At 50.7% G+C, this 26,468-nt stretch overlaps 1 protein-coding gene across 1 annotated transcript in view; it reads right to left on the bottom strand.

The window, feature by feature from the left end:
- Nucleotides 1–24,893, bottom strand: part of XYLB (xylulokinase) — a gene marked incomplete at both ends in the record, with an annotated part of 37,236 nt that extends 12,343 nt beyond the window's left edge. Inside the window, 12 exons of the mRNA XM_080720115.1 lie at nucleotides 450–565; nucleotides 1,340–1,380; nucleotides 3,241–3,322; nucleotides 6,553–6,671; nucleotides 8,944–9,016; nucleotides 12,441–12,506; nucleotides 14,203–14,331; nucleotides 14,920–15,006; nucleotides 16,439–16,519; nucleotides 18,632–18,701; nucleotides 22,853–22,935; nucleotides 24,837–24,893. Of these exons, the coding sequence (XP_080576241.1) occupies nucleotides 450–565; nucleotides 1,340–1,380; nucleotides 3,241–3,322; nucleotides 6,553–6,671; nucleotides 8,944–9,016; nucleotides 12,441–12,506; nucleotides 14,203–14,331; nucleotides 14,920–15,006; nucleotides 16,439–16,519; nucleotides 18,632–18,701; nucleotides 22,853–22,935; nucleotides 24,837–24,893 (1,004 nt within the window). The remainder of the gene's footprint in view (nucleotides 1–449; nucleotides 566–1,339; nucleotides 1,381–3,240; nucleotides 3,323–6,552; nucleotides 6,672–8,943; nucleotides 9,017–12,440; nucleotides 12,507–14,202; nucleotides 14,332–14,919; nucleotides 15,007–16,438; nucleotides 16,520–18,631; nucleotides 18,702–22,852; nucleotides 22,936–24,836) is intronic.
- Nucleotides 24,894–26,468: the final 1,575 nt, after the last annotated feature.

Below are 26,468 nucleotides of genomic sequence, written 5' to 3'. Positions count from 1 at the left end.
GCTAGTCATTTTATTTTTTTGAAACAGGGTCTCACTGAGTTGCAAAGAGCCTCACTAAGTTGATGAGGCTGTCCGCGAACCGCGATCCTCCAGTCTCAGCCTCCCAAAGGCTGAGATTACAAGTGTGCGCCACCATGCCCGGCTAAGCACTTGCTCTTATTCTGCCCATTTTATGTGGAAGCATGGCTCAGATGTGCCATGGGGTTGGCCCAGCACCACACGGGACGTAGATGGCGGGGTGAGTGTTTGAGCGTGGGTTTAGGGGACTGCCAGCCCTGGGCTCTCCTGCATCCTACTCTGAGGTCGGCGAGAGCAGAGGGGTCCCAGGGCTCTCAGCAGCATGCAGGCCTGCTCAGTGGAATGGTTCGGGGTGCTCATGAAGGTGCCATGTCCGCCCATCCTTACTGCCCCCAATCCAGGGAACGGCACCAACCCGCACCCAGGCTTACCACAGGAGCGCCATGTAGTGCTGCGGGTCAACCGGGTTACAGAAGATGTGGCCTTCCAGGGCGGGGATGGGCTCCTGGAGCCAGAGAAATAGGGTGTCGCTGGTGCCCAGGCTGACCTGAGGGCAGAGGGCAGAGGGCAAAGGGCAGAGGTGAGATGGCCCGGGCTTCTTTTCAGCCAGTGACGCTCTGTTCCCCTATTCAACCCCATCCCTCCACTCCTCCTACTGTAGGCCCACTTCCTCAGAGAGCCCCGTCTGACCTTCCCTGACCCAACAATTCAAAAGCCAGCTCCAAGACTCAGGCACTCATGGACGCCCTTTAGTGACTTTCTAGAACTTTCTACTTCTGCATCAGAATAACGGGTTAGAGCCAGGCGCAATGGCGCACGCTTGTAATCCCAGCATTTGGGAGGCTAAGACAGGAGGATCGCGGTCCGTGGACAGCCTCAGCTACTTAGTGAGGCCCTTTGCAACTCAGTGAGACCTTGTTTCAAATAAAGAGTAAAAATAGGGCTGGGGGTGTGGCTCGGAGGTAGAATGCCCATGGGTTCCATCCCCAGTACCTCAAAAAAAAAAAAAAAAAAAAAAAGAATGACTTCCCTGTCAGGTGCAAGAAGGCATACTGTATGGCTTCCCGTCCACCCAAGGAGCTCATAGCCCTCTGGCCCCAAGCCTTACCCCCTACCACTGTGCCCTCCTGACTGGCCGCTGTCAGGAAGACAGAACCCGCCTGCTCAGAGCAGAGCAATGCCCTTCTGAGGGAGGAGATGCGGGCTGCCCTGCCCACCCCTCTGGGGACCAGCCAGCCCGCTGGTAAGTAGCAGAGGTGCTGCTAAACCCAGCACCCGACTCCCCGGAGCTGAAACCGGCTTGGAAGTGGAAGTCACCTACCGCAATGTCGCCTTCCTCCAGCCTCATGCCCGCCAGTGATGCTGAGGGGGAAGGAGCCTATGGTTAGCTGGGGGCCACAGGGAAACACAGAGCGAACCACGGCGCCCCCAAAACAGCAGTGCAGCCCCCACCTCCCACCCCAGCCTGCAGGAGTGGAGCAAGCCAGTGGCTCCAGGGCAGGCCTCTGTGGTCAGGAACTCGGATTTGGGCTGAGAAGTCTCTTCCCCACGGGGGCTCCCCGTCAGGCGCCCCAAGGAGGACTGAGAACCCAGGAGCCAGAACGAGGCACCAAGAACACACAGCGCAGAGGAAGGGAAGGTGGGCCGCAGGGAGAGAAGGGGCCAAGGTCATGCTGACGCCCCGGCCCCAGACATGGCCCCACAATAGCAGTGATTGCTCATGTACCCCAGTACTGAAAGGAGGCCTGGTATACAGCAGGTGCTCACTAAATGCTGAGTGAACAAGCAACTGAATGGGAGGAGAAATGCACTCAAACTCTGCCGGTGAGATTGTAATGCTGAGATGACAAGCGTGCGCCACCACGCCCGGACGACATGCTGTTTTAAAATAAAAAGTAAGCTGGGCATGGTGGCGCACGCTTGTAATCCCCGCGCTTGGGAGGCGGAGACAGGAGGATCGCGCAGGTTTGAAGCCAGCCGTGCTGGCTTAAGAGACCTTGTTTCCAAATAAAAAAGTATAAAAATAGGTCTGGGAGTGTAGCCCAGAGGTAGAAGGGCTTCCAGGAACCCCAGTACCACCAAAAAATAAATAAATAAATAAATTAATTAATTAAATAAAAAGTAAGTCAGGCATAGTGGCGCATGCTTGTAATCCCAGTACTTGGGAGGCTGAGACAGGAGAATTGCAGGTTCACAGCCAGCCTCAGCTACCTAGTGAGGCCCTCTGCAACTTAGTGAGGCCCTGTTTCAAAATTAAGAATAAAAAAATAATGGGACTGAGGGTGTAGCTTGGAGGTAGAATGCCCCTGGGTTCAATCCCCAGTGTTGCAATGATAATAATAATAATAATAATAATAATAATAATAATAATAATAGAGAGTTGAGGTTGTCACTCAGAGGAAGAATACTTCTGGGTTTAACCCTTAGTACCAATAGCAATAATAATAATGTTAGAAAATAAATAGCAGGGCGTGGTGATGCACGCCTGTAATCCCAGCATTCGGGAGGCTGAGACAGGAGGATTGTGTTCATGGCCAGCCTCAGCTACTTAGTGAGGCCCTCTGCAACTCAGTGAGACCCGGTTTCAAAATAAAAGAATAAAAACTAGGGCAGGGCAGGGGGTGTAGCTTGGAGGTCGAATGGCCCTGGGTTCCATCCCCAGACCCGCATTAAAAAAAAAAAAGGCTGAGGGTGTAGCTCAGAAGTAGAATGCCTCTGGGTTTAATCTGTAGCGCGCAGGTGTAAGCAAGCATGCACACACACACACACACACACACACACACACACACACACACAGACGAGGCGCCCCAGCCCAACTTTAGGAGAGAGCTTTTCTGGGTGGGCCGGGGGCAGTGGTCAGGAAGCTAGCCGTGAGGCCCACCTGGCCTTCCTTCGGAGACCGACAGCCTCAGAAGCTCCTGGAGGAGAGGCGGAGGAGCCAGGCAAGGCGCAGCGAATGCGCAGCAAGCCCAATTTACGGGCGCAGACGGCAGGGAGCCGAGGCGGCCGCAGGGACCCGTGTGGACGGAAGGGGGGGGCGGGGCAGCGCCCCTATTTCCTCACCCAGGGTTCTCACCTGGAGGGAGCCACCTGCACAGCGGCTCTGAAGGGCGGTCAGGGCCAAGCTGGGGTAGGGACGGGGGCTCGGACTTCAGGAAGACCCAGGGACCCAGGGAAAGGCCGGTCAGCCCGCCTGCCGCGGCGAGTGGCCAAGGCACTAACCTGGGTTGTCCCCGGTGAAGGCCACCACTTTGCATCCCGGGGAAAATCCATAGCGCTGGACGAAGTAGGAGGAAATGGTTCCCTGAGGAGAAGCAGCAAGAGCCCTGTTCAGGTAAACCCGGCGGCGAGCCGGCACGCAGGCCACAGGAAGGCTCCAGGTCGGCGGCAGGGATGCGGCAGAGCCTGGCTGGTCCCTCCTGTTCACAGAGGCCTGATGAGCGCAGGCCAGGCTGGAGGCACAGGCGTGAGGATTGTCTGACCTTGAGATGACCTTGAGGACGGCTAGAACAAAGCAACCCCCAACCTGCTCCTGCTCTGTGAGCTGCAAATTCTGGATACTGCATTAAAAAAAAAAAAAAAAAAAAGTAGTCCGGGCATGGTAGCGCATCCTTGTAATCCCAGCGTTGGGGAAGCTGGGACAGGAGGATCGCACAGGTTCAAAGCCGGCCTCAGCTACTCAGGGAAACCCTGTTTCCAAATAAAGTACAAAATAGGTCTGGGAGTATAGCCCGGAGGTAGGAAAGCCCCTGGGTTCCACTCCCAGTACCACACACACACACACACACACACACACACACACACACACACACAGGACACCAGGAAACAAACTGCTAGGAGCACATCAGCCTTAAACACTTGATGATCATCACAGTGACTGGATTTACACTAATCAGACATAAGTGCAGAGAACAGTGTACTAAAGAAATTAAAAACAAACGTGGTGGTGAGTGGGGAGGGGCCTCACCTACAAACCTCAGGCTTTGGGGCCCTCCAGGAGAGGCCCGGACATCAGAGCACAGGGTCCCCCTGGGAAGGACTATATTCTTTAGGAACCATAACGAAATCCCAGTACTCTTAGGAGGCTGAGAGAGGAGGATCACAGCCTCAGCAACTTAGCATGAGACTCCATTCCAAGATAAAATATATAGCCGGGCACGGTGGTGCACGCTTGTATTCCCAGTATTCAGGAGCCTGAGACCGGACAATCGCGGTTCGTGGATAGCCTCAGCTACATAGTGAGGCCCTCTGCAACTTACTGAGACCCTGTTTCAAAAAAAATTAGGGGTAGAATGTCCCTGGGTTCCAAGTCCAGTATTGAAAAAAAAAAAAGATAAAAAATATAAAGGATCCAGATATGGTGGCGTACACCTGTAATCCCCGTACTTGGGAGGCTGAGACAGGAGGATCGCAGGTTCACAGACAGCCTCAGCTACTACTTAGTGAGGCCCTTTGCAGCTCAGTGAGACCCTGTTTCCAAATAAAGAATAAAATAGGGCTGAGGGTGAAGCCCAGAGGTAGAATACCCCTGGGTTCCATCACCAATACAGAAAAAAAAAAAAGGTCTAGGAGCCAGACATGATGGCACATACTTAAAATCCCCATACTTTTGAAGCTGAGACAAGAGGGTGGCAGTTTTTTGGCCAGAGAATTTAGTGAGGCCCTTTGCAACTTAATGAGACCTTGTTTCAAAATAATGGAATAAAATTGAGCTGCAGGTGCAGCTCAGAGGTAGAATGCCCCTGGTTCAACCCCCAGTATCACAATAAATAAATAAATAAATTAATTAATTAATTAATAGACTTGGGGTATAATCTGAAGGTAGAATTTCCCTGGGGGGGGGGGAAGAGAGAGAAAAAACAAGTATGAAACTAAACAATTTTTTTTCTTTTCCCCTACTACATCTTTGTTCCAAAAGTTTAAAATAAATGATAAGATTTCCTGGTGTCTGTGAAGAAGCTTTTGCTCCAGCTAGCAAACGCTTTGATTTTCTTTCTTTTTTCAGTACTAGGGATGGAACCCAGGGGCATTCAACCTCCGAGCTCCACCCCCAACCCTACTTTTTTTTTTTTTTTGGTGGTACTGGGGTTCCTGGAAGCCCTTCTACCTCCGGGCTACACTCCCAGGCCTATTTTTAGATTTTTATTTGGAAACAGGGTCTCTTAAGCCAGGGAGGCTGGCTTTGAAACTGCGCGATCCTCCTGTCTCTGCCTCCCAAGCGCGGGGATTACAAACGTGCGCCACCATGGCCGGCGTCCCAGCCCTACTTTTTATTCTTTATTTTGAAACGGGGTCTAAGTTGCGGGAGGGGGGGCCTCACTAAGTAGCTGAGGCTGGCCGCGAACCACGATCCTCCTGTCTCAGCGTCCCAACTGCTGAGCCACGCCGAGCTCACTTGACACATCTCTAACTCACCGGATGTGCACAGCAGCCGTCCAGGATGTGCAACATTATTCCCATTGGTCCAGATGAGGAAATTGAAGCCCACGTTAATCAAGCCATCATTTAGGTAGAGCCAGGACCCGTCTGGGCACAGTCTTCTCCTTGGTAATGCCATCACCCTGAAACCCCTCTGCCACATACCAGTCTGTATGTGCACCTACACCCCGCGATGGGCGGGCAAAGCATTGACCATGCCAATACTTTCTTTTTCTTTTTTTATTTTATGGTACTGGGTGTTGAACCCAGGGGCATTCTGCCTTCAAGCTGTATACCATCCCTCATTTACTTATTTAAATTTGTGTGTGTGCCGGGCGTGGTGGCGCACGCTTGTAATCCCCGCGCTTGGGAGGCTGAGACAGTAGGAGAGCACAGGTTCGAAGCCAGCCTCAGCTACTTAGTGAGGCTCTCAGCAACTTAGTGAGACCCTGTTTCCAAGTAAAGTATAAAATAGGTCTGGGAGTATAGCCCGGAGGTAGAAAGCCTCTGGGTTCCATCCCCAGTACCACCAAAATAAATAAATAAATAAATAAATAAATAAATAAATAAATAAATAAATTGTGTGTGTGTGTGTGTGTGTGTGTGTGTGTGTGTGTGTGTGTGTTACTGGAGATTAAACCTGGGGGCATTCTAACTCTGAGCCACTCGGGGGCATTCTACTTCCAAGCTATACCCCCAGTCCTATTTTTTATTCTTTATTTTGAAACTGGGTCTCACTAAGTTACAGAGGGCCTCACTAAGTAGCTGAGGCTGGCCTTGAACCTGCGATCCTCCTGTCTCAGCCTCCCAAGTACTGGGATTATAAGCGTGCACTGTCACACCCAGCTCCTCCAGCCCTTTTTATTTTTTATCTGGAAGCAGGGTCTTACTAAGTTCAGAGGCTGGCCTCCCACCTGTGATCCTCCTGTCTCAGCCTCCCAAGTACTGGGATCACAGGCATGCATCACAATGCCAAGACAGATTACTTAATTTATGCCAAACACTTGAGCCCTGCGTGTACACACCCGTGAGCTAGTGCGTGTGCCTACCTGTACCATCCTGCAGTGTTTCCAGTAGCTCCCACCCTCTGTCCCCATTCCTGGCCAGGGGACCTACCACAATTGAGCACGAAGGCGCCGGCGGGCCTAGCTTCTCCTCCAACTGCAGGGCGCAGGCAGCGAGGCACGCCTGGGACCACACTTTGTCCTGGATCTGCAGCAGATTCATTCCAGAGCCTGGGAGAGAAAGGAAACTTGTGCCCTGGACCGCTGAGGTGGGGAGTAGAGGGGATGGAACCCAGGGCCCTTCTACCTCTCCAGCCCTATTTCATTCTATTTTATTTGGAAACAGGGTCTCACTAAGTTGCGGAGAACCTCACTAAGTAGCTGAGGCTGGCCTCAAACCCTCCATCCTCCTGTCTCAGTCTCCCAAATACTGGAATTATAAGTATGTACCCTCATGCCTGGCTTTTTTATTTTTTATTACTTTATTTTATTTTGGTGGTACTGGGGTTCCTGGAAGCCCTTCTACCTCCGGGCTACACTCCCAGACCTATTTTTACATTTTTATTTGGAAACAGGGTCTCCCAAGCCAGCGCGCGTGGCTGGCTTTGAACCTGCGCGATCCTCCTGTCTCCGCCTCCCAAGCGCGGGGATGACAAGCGTGCCCACCGCGCCCGGCTGGCTTTATTTTGTTTGGAAACAGGGTCTTGCTTTGTTGCAGAGGGCCTCACTAAGTTGTTGAGGCTGGCCACGAACCTGACATCCTTGCATCTCAGCCTCCCAAGTTATAAGCATGTAACCTCATGCCTGGCTTTTATAGTTTGACATCCTCCTGTCTCAGCCTCCCAAGTACTAGAATTACAAGTGTGCACCACCACGCTTGGCTATCCCAGACCCTTAACTTAAGCACTGGGGAGCAGAGAGCAGTGCTGTGGTGCCTGTCAATCTCAGCCAATCAGGAGGCTGAGGCAGAAGCATCTCAATTCCACACACGCCTGGGCAATTGACTGAGATGCTATCTCAAAGTAAAATAAAAAGGGCTGGGGATATAGCTCATGGTAGAGTGCTTGCCTAACTTGCACCAGGCCCTGGGTTCAATCCCTAGCAACACACACACACACACACACACACACACACACACACACACACACACCACAGTTCAAATGTTAGAAACTAGCTAGCCAGGCCGGGCGTGGTGGCGCACGCTTGTAATCCCCGCGCTTGGGAGGCGGAGACAGGAGGATCGCGCAGGTTCGAAGCCAGCCGCGTGCGCTGGCTTAGGAGACCCTGTTTCCAAATAAAAAAATGTAAAAATAGGTCTGGGAGTGTAGCCCAGAGGTAGAAGGGCTTCCAGGAACCCCAGTACCACAAAAAAAAAAAAAAAAGAAAAAAAGAAACTAGCTAGCCAGGCGTGGTGGCACACACTTGTAATCCCAATACTTGGGAGTCTGAAACAGGAGGATCACAAGTTTGAAGCCAGCCTCGGCAACTTAGTGAGGCCTTCTGCAACTTAGTGAGACTCCGTTTTCAAATAAAAAATAAAATAAGGCTGAGGGTATGGCCTGGAGGTAGAAGGCCCCTGGGTTCCATCCTAGGACCACACACAAAAATAATTGTTAGAAATTTATCTTCATCGCAGTTTGTAAACAGCCTCAGCTACTACTTAGTGAGGCCCTTTGCAACTCAGTGAGATCCTGTTTCAAAATAAAGAATAAAAATAGGGCTGGGGTAGCTGGACGTGGTGGCGCACGCTTGTAATCCCAGCGCTTGGGAGGCTGAGACAGGAGGATTGCACAGGTTCGAAGCCAGCCTCAGCTACTTAGTGAGATCCTGTTTAAAAAAAAAAGACTTAAAAATAGGACTTGGGGTGTAACTCTGAGGTAGAATGCCCCTGGGTTGCATCCCCAGTACCGCGCGCGCGCACACACACACACACACACACACACACACACAAAATAGGGCTGGGGGTGTAGCTGGGAGGTAGAATGCCCCTGGGTTCCATCCCCAGTAAAACACACACACACACACACACACACACACACACACACACACACACTCTGCAGCGTCACACTTCACTCCCTTCCTCCCTCTCCAGTGTTTTTAACAGCCCCACATAGGGGCCCGTGTGGTAAGGAACTAAGCCCTCCTGCCAACAGTTACATGCGGGATCCTGGGGTGGCTCCTCTGGCCCTAGTTCAGCCTTCAAAGGCCACCAGCTTGCCCACCACCTCCAAGACACCCGCAGCCAGCACTACCCAGCCAGGCCACTCCCACACTCCGGACCCTCAGGCACCAGGTGAGAAGATAGACACTGCTAGGTCTTCAGCTGCTAAGTGCTGGAGTCATTTGTTATACAGCAAAAGATAACTAATACATTTCTTTCTTGGCAACTGATGAGAGTTGTAGGGTCAGCACCTGCCCAGGGTGGATAAAGGTCTCGGGTCTGTGTGCACTCTGCACCAGCACCGCCCCCACAGGACCCCCCTACAGCACCCTGGAGGCTTACCATCACTGTAGTCAATGGGGGAGTAGGAGCCAAGGAACAAGGATGCTGCAAAGCTGCTGACCAAGGAAATCCTCTGAAAAAGGAAACACACAGTAGTCACTTCCTTCTATATACCCTAGAGCTACTGAATGCCATACACACACAGAGTTGTATGTAGGTATGTATATATGTATATGTATACGTATTTATTGGCACTGGGGCTTGAACCCAGGAGCATTCTATCTCCGAGCTACACCCCCAGCCCTATTCTATGTTTAGTTTGAAACATGGTCTCCCTAGATGGATGAGAGTCTCACTACTTGCTGAGGCCGTCCCCGAACCTGCGATCCTCCTGTCTCAGCCTCCCAAATACTGGGATTACAAACGTGCACCACCACACCCAGACAGAAAGGGTTTTAAATTGAGATGACAAGTGGAAACTTTGAGCACAGTGCCCAGGGAGTGCTGGAGACTGGGCGTCCCAGGTAACAGCAGGTGGAACTCCAAGGACTGGTGCTGGGGGAGGGGCAGGGAGGCGGGGGCGGGCAGCGCTCACGCTCTGCAGTATCTGATTGGCCACGAAGCTGCCATGATCAACAAAACAAAAAGCAAAAGCCCTGTAAAAGAGCCGGTGCCTGGGGCAGCTGGCTCTCCATCTGGAATCCGCATGCTGGGGACCACATGCCCTGGTTTTCTCCCTCTGCTTCTGTGGTCTTTTTTTTTATTTTTTTTTTCATTGGCACGGGGGATGGAACCCAGGGGTAGTCTACCTCAAAGCTACAACTCCAGACCTTTTTAAAAAGTTTTATTTATTTATTATTTATTATTTTATTTATTTATTTTTGCACTACTGGGGATGGAACGTAGCGGCTCCAAACTAGGTACCTCCGAGCTACATCCCCCCAGCCCTATATTTTCGGGGTTTTTTTTGTTTTTTGTTTTTTGTTTTTTGAAACAAGGTCTCACTGAGTTGCAAAGGGCCTCATTAAGTAGTTAAAGCTGAGCCGGGTGTGGTGGCGCACGCTTGTAATCCGAGTGCTTGGGAGGCTGAGACAGGAGGACTGCGCAGGTTCAAAGCCAGCCTCAGCTACTTAGTGAGGCTCTCAGCAACTTAGTGATTCCCTGTTTCCAAATAAAGTATAAAATAGGTCTGGGAGTATAGCCCGGAGGTAGAAAAGCCCCTAGGTTCCACCCTCAGTACCACCAAAAAAAAAAAAAAAAAAGTAGTTAAGGTTATCTGCGAACAGCAATCCTCCGGTCTCAGGCTCCCAAATGCTGGGATTATAAGCATGTGCCACCATGCCTGACTAAAATTTTTTACTTTTGTTGTGAAACAGGGTCTCACTAGATTGCAGAGAGTCTTGCTAAGTTGTTGAGACTGTCCCCGATCTGACCATCCAGCTTCTTGTCTCAGCCTCACGAGTACTGGGATTACAGGCGTGCACCACCACACCTGGCTTTCTGTGATCTTTGCGTCTGGTCATGCAAAGTAGATGTATGACCACAGGACTCAGAATGAACCAAGATTCTCATGGGGTTTGGGTTTTAGGACAAATGTAAGTGAAAGCTGGTTTCTAAGAAACCACAGATCCCAAATCATGTGTCAGAGGAATCACCAATGGACGTGTGTTTATGTGTGTGATGTGCTGAGGACTGAACCCCAGGGGCATTCTACCTCTGAGCTACACTCCCAACCCTATTCTTTATTTTGAAACAGGGTCTCACTAAGTTGCAGAGGGCCTCACTAAGTAGCTGAGGCTGGCCGTGAACCTTCGATCCTCCTGTCTCAGCCTCCCAAGCACCAGTGGATTTTAACTGTCAGCCTGAGGGTCTATGACTCAACAGGAGCATCTTTGGCTCTGGGACCAGTAGAGCATCACCACCTCTTATCCCGTTGGGCCACCTTCCTTCCACACACAGAATTTGGAGACAAGCTGGGCGTGGTGGCACATGCTTGTAATCCCAGCATTTGTGAAGCTGAGACAGGAGGATCACAGTTCATGGTCAGCCTCAGCTACTTAGTGAGGCCCTTTGCAACTCAATGAGTCCCTGTTTCAAAATAATGAATAAAAAATAGGGGTGGGGGTGTAGCTCAGAGGTCGAATGCCCCTGGGTTCCATCCCTAGACCTGCAAAACATAAAAAAAGAAAATAAAAGAAGAATTCAATAGCAAACGCAGCAGAGTAATCTGGAAACTTGAATCATTAAATAACAAGCTGTATGCTAATTTCCAAGCTTCAAAAGGGATTCTGGTTTAGTGTGACCTGATCATTTTCTTATTACAAGATAAAAATCACCAGCCGGGGCGGGAGCTGCTTCTCGGGCAGCCTTAAGTGCTGACTTTCAGTAACTGTGCAGCTGGGGGAAATGCGGGCATCTGCATTCCATCCTGCACCACCATTTCCAAAGAGAACCCTGACCCACCCTGCAGCAACCACGGAGGAATCTGTAGACAGAGCCCAAGAGCACTAGGATCTCCGACTCAGGTGGTCCCCACCATTCCCACCAGGAACCCAGACCTCACCCTCCCGGTTCTGACAGCCTGAGACTTCTCTTTCCCATAATTCCATCCTCTCCTCCTCTTTGGAAACACGGAGACACAGGAAAAAGCAAACTGGATCTAGTGATGCTTACCGCCTGGGATACATTTTAAGGAATGCCCCACTGGGTGACTTGATCACTATGTAAACATGATACAGTGTATTCACACAGCCCTAGACTCCCCTACCCCAAGTGCAAGGTGTAAGGCTACAAACCTCTACAGCATGTCACTGCTCTGAATACCGTAGGCAATTGTAACACAAAAAATAGGTATGTGTGTATCTGAACATAGAAAAGATACATTTTTTACCTTTTTTTTTTTTTAATGTGTGTGCGTGTGTGGTATCAGGGATGGATCTCAGAGGCATTCTGCCTCTGAGCTCCACTCCCAGCCCTATTTTTTATTCTTTATTTTGAAACAGAGTCTTACTAGATTACAAAGGGCCTCATGAGCTGCTGAGGCTGGCCGTGAACCCGGGATCCTCCTGTCTCCCAAGTACTAGGATTACATGTGCCACCATGCCTGGCTCTTCGGCCTTTATATTATTACTGCTTTAAGGTATTGGGGACTGAACCCAGGAGCATTCTATCCCCAGGCTACACCCCCACCTCTTTATTTTTTTATTTTGAAACAGGGTTTTGCTAAATTGCTGAGGTTGGCCAAAAGCCTGCAATCTTCCTGTCTCAAGCCCGAATCAACTGTGAGTGTGTGTGTGTGTGTGTGTGTGTGTGTGTGTGTGTGTGTGTGTGTGTGTGTGTTACTAGAGTTTGAACCCAGAGGCTGCTTTCTACTTCCAAGTTATACCCCCAGCCCAGGTTTATTTCTTATTTAGAAACAGGGTCTCATTAAGTTGCCAAGGCTGGCTTCAAACCTGTGACCCTCCCATCTCAGCCTCCCAAGTACTGGGATTACAAGCAGGTACCACCTTGCCTGGCTTCAACTATGACACTCGATGCAACATCAACACTGAACCAACCTCTGTATGTGAGTAGGCCTCAGGGTTCTGCTGGTAAATCTTCGCAATCTGGTTTCCTGTAAACCGCTGGGGGGAAAGAGCGCAAATTCTTTGATGCCAAAATTCTACACACAGAACAAATACATCAATCCCAGCAAGTGAGTTTAACAGCATGTTCTGGATATGAGGTGGTATAATAAAAACTCTTAAAAGGCCCCCAACCTAGAAATGTCTGTAGAACACTCAAGACCATGTATTTTGGCCTTTGGGTCCTAAAATCTTCTAGATAATCAAATACTCAGGCAATAAGCAATCCCTCTGCACCCACCTGACACGGAAGTGACTTCCGCACCTCCCCGGGAGGGCCTCGCCCATGTCAGGACAGGGCAAACACGGCCCACAGGCCGTGATCTTCATACTACAGAGACCATGTTGGCCAGAGCGACAGAGCAGGGGACCCAGATTGTCTCTCCACCCACCAGCTGCTCATATTGCTGTTTCTTTTCCTTTTTTATACTAGGAACTGAACCCAGGGGCCTTCATGTCTGAGCTTGCCCTTAGCCCTATTTTATTTTATTATTACTATTAGTCTTTTTGTGGGTCTGGTTATGGAATCCAGGGGCATTCGACCTCCAAGCTACACCCCCTGCCCTATCTTTTATTCTTTGTGTATGTGTGTGGGTGGGTCTGAGGATAGAACCCAGGGGCATTCGACCTCCGAACTACACCCCCTGCCCCATTTTTTTACTCTTTATTTTGAAACCGGGTCTCACTGAGTTGCAGAGGGCCTCACTAAGTAGCTGAGGCTGTCCATGAACCGTGATCCTCCAGTCTCAGCCTCCCGAATGCTGGGATTACGAGCGTGCGCCACCACACCGACTTTATTTTTTATTCTTTATTTTGAAGCAGGGTCTCATTTTTTGAAACAGGGTCTCACTGAGTTGCAGAGGCCTCACTAAGTAGCTGAGGCTGTCCACAAACCGCAATCCTCCAGTCTCAGCCTCCCGAATGCTGGGATTACAAGCGTGTGCCACAACACCCTGCTTTATTTTTTATTCTTTATTTTGAAACAGGGTCTCATTTTTTGAAACAGGGTCTCACTGAGTTGCAGAGGGCCTCACTAAGTAGCTGGGACTGTCTGCGAACTGCGATCCTCTGGTCTCAGCCTCCTGAATGCTGGGATTACAAGCGTGTGCCACCACGCCCAGCTTTACTTTTTATTCTTTATTATGAAACAGGGTCTCATTTTTGGAAACAGGGTCCCACTGAGTTACAAAGGGTTTCCCTACATAGCTAAGGCTGTCCGTGAACTGGGATCCTTCGGTCTCTGCCTCCCGAATGCTGGGATTACAAGCGTGCTTACAAGCGTGCGCCGCCATGCCGGCTGACCTTTTTGTTTCGAAACAAGGTCTCGCTAGGTTGCTGATAGTCTCACTAAATTAATTGCTGAGGCTGGTAAACTTGCACTCCTCCTGTCTCAGCCTCCCAAGTACTGGAATTACAGGCACCACCCCCGGCTCCAAAGTATCATCATCAGTCCCAAACACAGCAGCAAGACACGAGGCGCGCAGTAGAGTTCACAGCCCTGAGCTGACCCAGGAGCTCACAGGAGGAGGCCGGTCGGCCTGGACCAGGATGCAGAGCATCTTGACCGGTCCTGGCTCCTGCCGGCACCCTCACGGCTTCTGTGACTCCCACAAAGCCTGGGTACCACTCCATCCTCGCAGGCACCCACCGAGAAAGAACCCACCCAGGTCCCCAGCCCGTCGCGGGCACTGCCTACCTCATAGGCTCGAGACCCCGTGAGGCCGCTGAGCGCCAGGGCACCCCCCACGGCAGCTTCCAGCTGGCGGCACTGGGCTGTGGTGCTGGAGTCCATCCACACCGGGCAGTCACCGATAGAAAAGCAAGCCTGAAACGTCGGGCAAAGAGCAGAGCTGCAAATCTGGGCTCTACCATAGGCACCAAGCGCTGCTTAGCACTGGCAGGCACGCTCCCTGCCACAGTGGGTGTGACGTCTTCCTTCCCCTGGAGATGTCTTCGGGAAAGCCCTGGGCCTGGCGCCGTGCGTCCATCCCCAGAAGCCTGAGGCTGAAGGGCTCTTGCAGCAAGGCACCCATGCACAGGGAAGTGTGCTGGGAAGGGCTGCAGCTGCAGCAAAGTACGGTTTCTGAGGGGCTTTTGGAGTCCAGGACAAGGGGAACCAGAGTGCTGCCTCCCCGCAGACCATCACCAAGGGGAGCACGCAGGGATGGCCCAGGGTCACCGTGTGCAAGGGCTCAAGGGATACAGGTGGTGAGCACCGCACCCCACATTCAGATACTAGGCAGAATCCGCCAAGGGAGGCGGGCAGACCGTGCTCACGAAACGGCTGCCAAAGCCACCTTCGTACACTCTCCGTGCTGCATGAAAGCCCCAGACGTCAGGGCCCACAGGCGCTGGGGCCCTTGTGCTGTCTCTGCAGAAGTTTCTCAGACTCACAAAACACGGCCACAGTCACCTGCAGCTGCCGGTGTAATGGGAGGGCTGGCGACAGGCTTCGCAGCACCAGGCTGGCCCCGGCCTTCCAGTATACGCTGCCATGTTGCTGCGGAGGAGAGACACGGGCATGCTCAGGTGGCCACACACGGGTGCTGCGGCCTCCTGGAGACAGGGGGACCCCAGACCACATGCCGGAGAACCAGCTCCAGGCCTTCCCTACCACCTCTGGGTCACAGGGCTCACCATGAGACGTGGTTCTCATCTCAGTAAAAGGGAAAGACTCTGCCTTGTCACCCCAAAACTTGTAGGAAGAAGGAAAAAAAATTATTGGTCTGCATTTCAGTGCTTTTTTTTTTTTTTTTTGGCGGTACTGGGATTGAACCCAGGCACAGTCTACCTCCAAGCTACACCCGAAGCCCTATTTTTTATCCTTAATTTTGAAACACAGTCCCACTAAGTTGCGGAGGGCCTCACTAAGTAGCTGAGGCAGGCCTCGAACCTGCGGTCTTTTCTGACTCAGACTCCCAAGTACCGGGACTACAAGCGTGCACCACCACGCCTGGCTCTGCGTGACTTTTTTTTCCTTCAATTTTTTTGTGGTAATAGAGATTGAACCCAGGGGTGTTCTACCTCTGAGGTTCTATATCCCAACCCTATTTTATTTTTAATTTTGAACCAAAGTCTCACTAAATTTCCGAGGCTGATCTCAAACCTGCAATCCTCCTGTCTCAGCCTCCCAAGTACTGAGATTATAGGTGTGCGCCACCATGCCTGGCTCCAAGCATCCTATTTTATTTTATTTTATTTTTTAATTAATTTATTTTTTTTGGGGTGATGCTGGGGGTGGAACTTGGGGGATTTCTACCTCTGGGCTATACTCCCAGACCTATTTTATATTTTATTTGGAAACAGGGTCTCACTAAGTTGCTGAGAGCCTCACTAAGTAGCTGAGGCTGGCTTCAAACCTATGCCATCCTCCTGTCTCCGCCTCCCAAGCGCGGGGATTACAAGCATGCCCACCACGCCCGGCATCAAGCATCCTATTTTATATACTGCTTCATCAGAAGAACTGGCTCGGATCCTTTGGCAAGGAGGCGAGTTACACAGTCTCCACGGTAAAATAGCTGGTGGCAATTTAACTGCATTGAAATGCGTGCTCCAAGCTGGGCGCGGTGGTGCATGCTTGTCATCCTAGGGAGGCTGAGACAGGAGGATCGTGCCGTTCGCAGCCAGCCCCAACTACTTAGCAAGGCCCTTTGCAACTCAGTGAAACCCTGTTTCAAAATAAAGAATAAAAAACAGGGCAGGGGGTGGAGCTCAGAGGTAGAATGCCCCTGGGTTCCAGAAAGAAAGAAAGAAAGAAAGAAAGAAAGAAAGAAGGAAGGAAGGAAGGAAGGAAGGAAGGAAGGAAAGAAAGAAAGAAAGAAAAAGAGAGGAAGGGAGGGAGGAAGGAAGGGCTCCAGGAGCAGCCCAACCTAGCACGGGCACCCTGCCCTGATGGTCACCCTCACAAGGCAGTTGGGGTGCTGCAAACAAACCTGGCCCGCCCCGGACAAGGCGAGGACTTGAGAGAAGTCAAAGCCCGAAGCCTTCATCTTCTCTAAAATGATGTCCAGAGCCTGGGAAGAAGCAGAGAAGCCGCCATGACTGTACCCAACCGCTGAACCAGATAAACCACAAGCCTCAAGATGACACACCAGGCCCCGCCATTATGACATGGGCTTCGGGCAGCTGAGAAAGGATAATAGGATCCTATTGCCCTGACTGATAATAGGAGCTGTACATGCTAGACTACGCTAATTAAACAGGTGGGCACACCGAGTTAAAAGGTCAAAGCCGTCGTGGCGCACGCTTGTAATCCCTGCATTCGGGAGGCTGAGACAGGAGGACCGCGGTTCGCAGACAGCCTCAGCTACTCAGTGAGGCCCTTTGCAACTCAGTGAGACCCTGTTGCGAAATAAAGAATAAAAAATAGGGCTGGGGGTGTAGCTCAGAGGTAGAATGCCCCTGGCTTCCATCCCCAGTAACTAAAAACAAACAAAAACAAATGAAAAGGTCAGCTGTGAGCGGGATGTGGTGGCACACACTTGTAATCCCAGTACTTGGGAGGCTGGGACAGGAGGGTCATGGTTCGCGGACAGTCTCAGCTACTCAGTGAGGCCCTTGCAACTTAGACCCTGTATCAAAATAAAGAATAAAAAATAGAGTTGGGAATGTACCTCGGAGGTAGAAGGCCCCTGAGTTCCATCCCCAGTACCCCCCAAAAGGTCAACTATGCTAAAAATATCTTGTGTGGGTGGGGTTACTAGGGATTGAACCCAGGGGTGTTCTACCCAATGTACATACCCAGTCCCTTTTTACTTATTTATTATTTATTTATTTATTTATTGTGATGCTGGGGATTGAACCCAGAAGCATTCTACCTCCAAGCTAGACCCTATCCCTATTTTACTTATTATTTGGAAACAGTCTTGCTAAATTGCTGAGGGCCTTGCTAAATTGCCAGGGCTGGCTTTGAAATTGTAATCCTCCTATCTCAGCCTCCAAAGCACTAAGATTACAGGCATGTACCACCACGCCCAGATCCTTTTTATTTATTTATTTATTTTATTTTGAGACAGTTTCTTGCTAAATTGCCAAATCTGGCCTCGAACCTCCTGTTTTAGCCGACTCAAGATCCTCCTGTCTCCGCCTCTCAAGTACTGGGATTACTGGCATGGGGATTACCGGCATGCACCACAGCATACAGCTAAAAATATTTTCTTTGTTTCCGGGCGTGGTGGCGCACGCTTGTAATCCCCGTGCTTGGGAGGCTGAGACAGGAGGATCGTGCAGGTTCGAAGCCAGCCGCGCTGACAGGAGGATCGTGCAGGTTCGAAGCCAGCCGCGCTGGCTTAAGAGACCCTGTTTCCAAAAATAAAATAGGTCTGGGAGTGTAGCCCGGAGGTAGAAGGGCTTCCAGGAACCCCAGTACCACACACACAAAAAAAAATTTCTTTGTTTATTGTACTGGGGATCAAACTCAGAGACATTCTACCTCTGAGTTGCACTCCATGCCCTTTTCATGTTTTTATTTTGAAACAGGGTCTTGCTAGGTTGCTGAGGCCTCACTGAGTTGCTGAGTCTGTCCTCCAACCCGTGGTCCTCCTGTCTCAGCCTCCCAAACACTGAGATTACAGGTATATGCCACCATGCCTGGCTCTAAATTCTTTTTTTTTTTCTTCTTTTTTGCAGTACTAGGGATGGAGCCCAGGAGCATTCTACCTCTGAACTACACCCCCAGCCCTATTTTTTATTCTTTATTTTGAAACAGGGTCTCACTAAGTCGCAAAGGGCCTCACTAAGTCACTTAGGCTGACAGTAAACCGTGATCCTCCTGTCTCCGCCTCCCAAATGCTGGGATTACAAGCATGCGCCACCACACCTGGCTCTAAAATATCTTAAATAAGTGGAAAAAAAGAGATGGCACTGGCTACACTTCCCAGTTGCCGCGGCCCCCTGGAACCTTCTGAGAGTCTCTTAGCCCGCGAGTACTGACACCAGCTAGGGCTCAGCCTGCTCCAGGAGCCACTTGGACGCTGACTTTGAGGACCTGGTCTCAACAGATGCTCTGGCTTAACAAGACCCAGAACCGGACGGCTTGAGCGCTTCCACCTTGCGGCTTCCTAGCAACTGCCAAGAGTCGGTGAGATAGGTTGGGGACAGAGGAAGGAAGGAGTCCCTGTGCTTACCTGGACCCACATCAGGACCGGAGAGGTGACCGTCAGCTTGTCCTGGTGCACGTGGACACCACCCTGCGTCCTGCAGGGGAAGAGGAGAGTGTGAGGCAGAGCCTCAGGGCTGTGGCGACAGGTGCTGGTGACCAGCGGTCAACCTCCCCCGCTACCTGTGGCGGGAGCTGGGGACTGAGCAGGCACCGATGCTGCCAGAAGAGGCTAGGAGCGGCCCAGAGGTGGTACCTCTCTGAAAGCCATCTTCTCAGTAAGCCTTCGAGATATAAGAGGCCCAGCCAGAAACGCAGAGATGGTGCCACTTGGTGCCGGCCATGAAGCAGGGCAGGGCAGTGTTGAATTAAAAGCTTCTGTGGGTTCAGCGATGTGGCTGACTACACAGCGGTGCTGCACCTGCAGGAACTCTCACCCAGCCAGCCATGGTGGAGCACACCCATAATCCCAGTACTCGGGAGGCTGAGGCAGGGGGGATTGCACATTTGAGGCCAGCCTCAGCAACCTAGTGAGACTCTGTTCCAAAATGAAACATAAAAAGGGCTAGAGGTATAGTCTAGAGTTAGAATGCCCCCGGGCTCACCCCCAGAAGCACCCCCCACTAAGAAAAAACAGTTCTTACTTCCCACAGCAGCCCAGGGAGTTCCTGAGCTGCAAGTTCTGGAAGGTTCCTTGAACCTCTCCTCATGCTGCTTACCCCTATTAAGACCCTCCTGCTGCCAGGGATGGTGGCACATGCTTTTAATCCTAGTACTTGGAAGGCTGAGACAGGAGGACCGTAGGTTCAAAGCCAGCCTCAGCAACTTAGCGAGACGCTGTTTCCAAATAAAAAATAAAATAGGCCTGTGAGTGGAGCCTAGAGGTAGAAAGCCCCTGCACTCTATCCCCAGGACCACCCTCCCCTAAAAAAGCTCTCCTGCAAAGAGATAATTCAATAAAATCCAGCTTTCAACTATGAGTTTAAACTTTATATATTAAACAAACAGGCCAGAGCCAGGCATGGTGGTGCACACCTGAAATTCTAGTACTTGGAAGGCTGAGACAGGAGGACTGCAGGTTCAAGAACAGCCTCAGCAATGTAGTAGGACTCTCAACAACCTAGTGAAACCCTGTTTCAAAACAGAAAAATAAGCCAGGCGTGGTGGCGCATGCCTGTAATCCCAGCATTTGGGAGGCTGAGACTAGAGGATCGCAGTTCGCAGACAGCCTCAGCTACTTAGTGAGGCCCTCTGCAACTCAGTGAGAACCTGTTTCAAAATAAAGAATAAAAAATTGGGCAGGGGCTGTAGCCCGGGGGTCAAATGCCTCTGGGTTCCATCCCCAGATCCTCAAAAAAAAAAAAAAAAAACCCAGAAAAATAGAGCTGGGCATGGTGGCGCAGGCTTATAATCCCAGCACTTGAGAGGCTGAGACAGGAGGATCATAGGTTCAAAGCCAGCTTTGACAACTTTGAGAGGCTCTCAGCAATCTAGTGAGACCCTGTTTCCAAATAAGAAATAAAATTGGGCTAGGGTGTAGCTTGGAGGTAGAATGGCTCTGGGTTTAATCCTCAGTACCAAAAATAAATAAGTAGAAGCCGGGCGTGGTGGTGCACCTTTGTAATCCTAGCATTTGGGAGGCTGAGACAGGAGGATCATGGTTCATGGCCAGCCTCAGCTACTTACTGAGGCCCTCTGCAACTCAGTGAGACTCTGTCTCAAAATAAAGGATAAAAAAATAGGGCTGAGGGTGTAGCTCGGAGGCAGAACGCCCTTGGGTTCCATCCCCAGTACCGAAAAAAAGTGTAGCTCAGAGGTAGAATGCTCCTGGGTTCCATCTCTAGTACCACGGATAGATAGATGATAGATAGATAGATAGATAGATAGATAGATAGATAGATAGATGGGCTGGGGGTATAGCTAAGAGGTAGAAAGCCCCTGGGTTCCATCTCTAGTACCACAAATAGATAGGTAGATAAATAGATAGGATAGATAGATATGATAGATAGATATGATAGGTAGATAGATAGATATGATAGATAGGTAGGTAGGTAGGTAGATACATATAGATAAATAGATAGAAGGGATGGGGGTATAGCTAGGAGGTAGAAAGCCTCTGGGTTCAATCCCAGTTGCACACACACACACACACACACATACACACACACACATACACACACAACTAAAATAGTAACCAGGCCAGAATCCTTACCAAGACGCCATTAGGTAACTAGGATCAGCATCCATCCCATCACTAGGTATCCAGCCCTTCCAGTCCCTGTAGAACACCTCTATTTCGTTTCCTAGGTGTCTTATTTTACATATTGCATAATCATGGGAACAGTCTCAGAGTTTACTGCAAAGAGGCAAGTTATATAACGAAAGAATAAGGCACAGAAAGATTTGCAATCTTAAAAAAAGTTCATAGCATCCTTATTTTTTATTTATTTATTTTAAATGAGCCAGGTGTGGAGGCACACACCTGTAATCCTAGTACTTGGGAGGCTGAGACAGGAGGACCACAGGTTTGAGGACAACCTCAGCAAGTAGTGAGACTCTCATCAACCTAGCAAGACCAGTTTCAAAATAAAAATTAAAAAATAAGGCTAGGGGTATAATTTGAAAGTAGAATGTCCCTGGGTTTAATACCCCCGCACCAAAATAATTAAAAATAAATAAATAAATAAATAAAAATAGAGCTTGTAGTGTAGCTCAGAGGTAGTAACACACACACACACACGCACTCACGCACGCACGCACACACGCACACATGCACGCACAAATGGAGTCAACTCAGGTCTACCTAAACAGGTAAAGAGATAAACTGGTGTGTGGGTGTGTGTGTGTGTGTGTGTGTGTGTGTGTAATGGGAGCACCACAGAGCAACAAAAAATATGAACTACTAACATCTGCACCACCAGAGATGACTCTCAAGTGGTTATGGACCAAGATGATGTCACTGTAACCAAAGAAACAGACCAGAAAAGGCGAATTCACCAACAGCGAGAACAGGGCCCATCAGCGGCCTGAGTTCAGTGGGGAGGGGAGAACAGGCTAAAGGCCACAGGGACCTTTCGGGGTGTCGTAAACATTCAATGTCCTGATAATGCTGGTGGCTTCACAGGTGTGGGTCTACCTCTGTCAAAACTCGTGAAATTATACATTTGTTTTTACAGTACTGAGGCTCAAACCCGAGGCTTTGCAGTCGCTAAGCAAGCATTCTACCACTGAGCTACACCCACCTCGCCCACATTAACATATATTTAACAGATTCCTTGTGTGTATGTGGGGAGGGGGGTGCTGGGGATCAAACCCAAGGGCACTGTACCTCTAAGATGTACTACCAGTCCTATTTTATTTTTTAGTTTTAACACAGGGTCTTTTTGAAACAGGGTCTCACTAGGCTGTTGTCAGACTCACTAAGTTGCTGAGGTGGCTTTGGCTTTGATCCTGCGAACCTCCCGTCTCAGTCTCTCTCTCCAATACTGGGATTATAAGCCGGTGCCACCACACCCAGCTTGGATTGGATTCCTTTTTTTTTTTTTTTTTTTTGCAGTACTGGGGATAAAACCCAGGGGCATTTTACCTGCAGCCCTATTTTATTTTATTTTATTTTATTTTGCGAGTCTGGAGGTGGAACCCAGGGGCATTTGACCTACGAGCTACACCCCCTGCCCTATTTTTTATTCTTTATTTTGAAACCGGGTCTCACTGAGTTGCAGAGGGCCTCACTAAGTAGCTGAGGCTGTCGGCGAACCGCGATCCTCCTGTCTTAGCCTCCCGAATGCTGAGATTACAAGCGTGCACCACCACGCCCGGCTTATTTTTTATTTATTTTTTTTAATGAAACAGCGTCTCACTGAGTTGCAAATGGCCTCTAAGTAGCTGAGGCTGTCCGTGAATCACGATCCTCCTGTCTCAGCCTCTCGAATGCTAGGATTACAAGCATGGGCCACCACGCCCGGCTTCTCTTTCCATTAGAATAAAATATACTCCGTAACACTGATACCTGTGGGGATAGGTTACTGAGATTGAACCCGGGGTATTCTTTCTCAAAAAGGAAGGAAGGGAGGGAAGGAAAAAAGAAAGAAAAGACAACTGACCAGATGAGAAAAGTTTTCACAGCACATGTCTGATTAGACAATCCTGTAGTTTGGTGAAGCTAACACAGTGTGGTCCGTGTATATAAAAGATTTTGGAAGGACTTCAAAACCACCCCCAAACACACACATGAACATCAGATACATACCCAAATTCTGGAAGGTCTCTATCAAAATGCACACTGTCCTCATAGAACACATTCAGTTCTGCATCAACGGCAACAACTTTCACCTAGAAGGCAATTTAAAAAATAATGTATAAACTGGAGGCCCACTCTTGTAATCCCAGTACTTGGGAGGCTGAGACAGGAGGACCGCAGGTTCTCAGACAGCCTCAGCTACTTAGTGAGGCCCTCCACAACTTAATGAGACCGTTTCAAATTCAAGAATAAAATATAGGGCTGGGGATATAGCTCGGAGGTGGAATACCCTTGGGTTCAATTTCTAGTACTGCAAAAAAATTTACAGATTTCTATGATCTATAATCAAAATGCACTAATGAAAGTATTAAAAATAGCCAGGCATGGTGGCTCACGTCTATAATCCTAGTACTTGGGAGGCTGAGACAAGGAAGATGGAAGATTTGAGGCCAACCTCAGCAACTTAGTGAGGCCCTCCACGATTTAGTGAGACCCCGTCTCAAAATTAAAATATAAAATAGGGAACTGGGCATGGTGGCGCACGCTTGTAATCCCGGTACTTGGGAGGCTGAGACAGGAGGATCATACAGGTTCGAAGCCAGCCTCAGCTACTTAGTGAGGCTCTCGGCAACTTAGTGAGACCCTGTTTGCAAATAAAATATAAAATAGGTGTGGGAGTATAGCCCGGAGGTAGAAAGCTTCTGGGTTTCATTCCTAGTACCACTAAATAAATAAATAAATAAATAATAGGGCTGGGGGTGTAGTTCAGGGGCAAAATGCCACTGGATTCAATCTCCAGTTACACACACACACACACACACACACACACACACACACACTGTAAAGCCTTTCCCTCCCTTTCTACACTGGAGCAGGGGTTGCTAACCTCACTAAGCAAGGTTCAGCCTCGCCACCTCCCTGGAGGCTCAGATGTACCATGGTAACCATGGCAACACGGCCTCTCCTGGGGCCATACCCATTTCTTCATTAGTAAAATGAAGACACTGGATTTAAGCACACACATCCATGCATGGCCAGGAATCTTAGCTCCCCAAACAGACAATGCCAACCCAGTGGTGCAGATCAGCTGTCCGGCACCTGGCAAGGAGGCTCTTCCTCAGCTAAGTAATGGGACCCAGAACCGGGGGTGAAGGGGATCATGTCTGCAAGGGTCTGGGACCAGGCAAGGCCGTGGGCTGTCCAGAGACACGTGATGGTCTCAGAGAAGTGGATCCCCAGCTCAGGCCTACAACAGGAGAAACCGAAGTCCAGCCTGAGGACAGGCCACTTATCTGGGGCCCCACAGGATGCTCCTTTGCTCCATTTGAAGAGAGGGTTTTGTTTTGTTTTGTTTTGTTTTGTTGGTGGTATTGGGGATGGAACCCAGGGGCATTCTACCTCCCAGCTACACCCTCAGCCCTATATTTATTCCTTATTTTGAAACAGGGTCTCCCTGAGTTGCAGAGGGCATCACTAAGTAGCTGAGGCTGTCCGCAAACCGCGATCCTCCTGTCTCGGCCTCCCGAAGGCTGGGATGACAAGCGTGCGCCACCACGCCAGGCTGAAGAGAGCTGTTTGACTTCGACGGTATTTATCCCCCAACACAAGTAAGGAGAAAGGGTTTCCCGGTCACCTCGTGCCCAGTTGGATGGCAAAGTTGGATTCGGCCCTCTCTGGCCAGCAGCCCTGCATCCCAGACCTAGGCACGCAGGTGCCAGCCAAGGGTGACCACGGGGAGGGGCAAAGTCCATTTGTACATTGTGCCCATTTTGCTTAAAAAGAAAGAAAAAGTTTCCAGCGACGATCGGGCTCCAGGCCACCGGCCTTTGGGTGCCCAGGTCCGCCGGTCCGCGGCTCCCGGGTGAGGATGCCCAGGCGCGCCCCGCCCCGGGTCCCTGCAGGGGCCGGGGTCCCCCGGGGGGCGCCCGCCGGTTCCGGAAGGCCCGGGTCCCGTGGGCAGGGCATCGCCACGCGGCCGGCCAGGGCCCCGTACCTGCTGCGTGCTCAAGTCCCAGCCCAGGCAGCAGCGGCGAGCGGCGCGCTCCGCCATGGCCCTGCGGTCCCGCTCGGCGTCGGTCCGTCTGTCTGCCGATCGTCCCGCCGCGCGACGGTCGCTGCGCTCCGACACCCAAAGACGCCGGCCCGCCCCTCGCCCCGCCCGGCCGGACTCCGGACCGAGTCACGCGGCCGGTGCGCTCTGGCGCCGCCTGCCGGCTCGAGCTGGCCTGGGGCCCGGGCTTGGCCCCTGGCCATCGGCGGTGCAGCCGATGCCCTCCAGGGTCACCCCTCCACAATGGCCATCCTCATCTGCGCTCTGCACCCGCTCGCCCTGACGCTGTCTGGCTTCCCCAAAGACTCCTGGGCTAAAGGCCTCAACTTTGTCCCTCCCCGACGCTCTGGTGGCCCTGGTCCCGGGACTGCTTCAGAGCTGTCTCCTGGGCACCCATGTTGGGGTGATGGCTCAGGGATCGAGGAAGCGAGTTCTGGGGTTGAAGGCCCTGGGCTCTGACTGGCCCCTGTCCAGACCCAGCTAATGTGTGAGGCTGGTACAGGAGGACCTCAGGTAGGAGACCAGCCTCAGCAATTTCGTTGGACCCCTTTGTAAAATAAAGGTTAAGCCGGGTGTGGTGGGGCATGCTTTGTAAGCTGGGTACTTGGGAGGCTGAGAAGTATTGCAGATTCTGGCCAGCCTCAGAACTTAGTGAGGCCCTCTGCAATTTAGTGAGACCCTGTTTCAAAATAAAGAATAAAAATAAAATAAAGAATAAAAAATAGGGCAGGGGGTGTAGCTCAGAAGTGGAAGTCCACTAGGTTTGATCCCCAGTACCACAATAAATAAATAAATAGCTGGGCGTGGTGGCACAGGCTTGTAATCCAGCATTTGTGAAGCTGGGACAGGAGGACCGCGGCTCATGGACAGCCTCAGCCACTTAGTGAGGCCCTTTGCAATTCAGGGAGATCCTGTTTCAAAATAAAGAATAAAAAATAGGGCAGGGGGTGTAGCTCAGAGGTAGAATACTCCCTGAGCTCAAGCCCCAGAACCACAAAAAATGAAAAGGAATGAATAAATAAACAAATAAAACCAGAGCTCAAGATGGCCCAAGAATGGGGCTTGCTCATGCACGGAAGCAGCTAGTGCTAATGGGCGCGTGTGTGCCAGGCATATGGTGAACGGGACAGGAACTCATATCAGACTCAGTTCCTTTCTTCGTAGAACTAGGAATGCCTTCTTTCCCTTCTGGCCCCTATGTCCATTTCTTTCCAGCAGTGATCCATAGCACTGGCCCATTGTACAGCCCTCCTTAGAGCAGGATTGCTCTCTCCACACCTGAGCCTGGCTTAGGCTGTGACCTTGAACCCTTGGCCCTGCACGGAAACGCCCGCCCCACCAGCACCAAGGCTGTTACACAGCAGAAATGGTCTGGCTGGTGTCACTGTGACCAAGCTGCCCGCCATCCCAGCATTCCTTCTCTTGTCCCGTCACTGATAACCCACCCTGAGGGCAAATAGACCCACAGAAGAGGAGTCCTCAACCAGATCTGCACAATAGGTGAGGTAGGACAGGGGAAATAAGTAAGTGGGGTGTGGCACGCACACACACCTGTAATCTCAGTACTTGGGAGGC

The sequence above is a fragment of the Muscardinus avellanarius genome (assembly GCF_963383645.1).
Source record: "Muscardinus avellanarius genome assembly, contig: SCAFFOLD_46, whole genome shotgun sequence".
Classification (NCBI taxonomy): domain Eukaryota; kingdom Metazoa; phylum Chordata; class Mammalia; order Rodentia; family Gliridae; genus Muscardinus; species Muscardinus avellanarius.
Note: the sequence above shows the minus strand (reverse complement) of the source record. Positions and strands in the feature narration are given on the sequence as shown.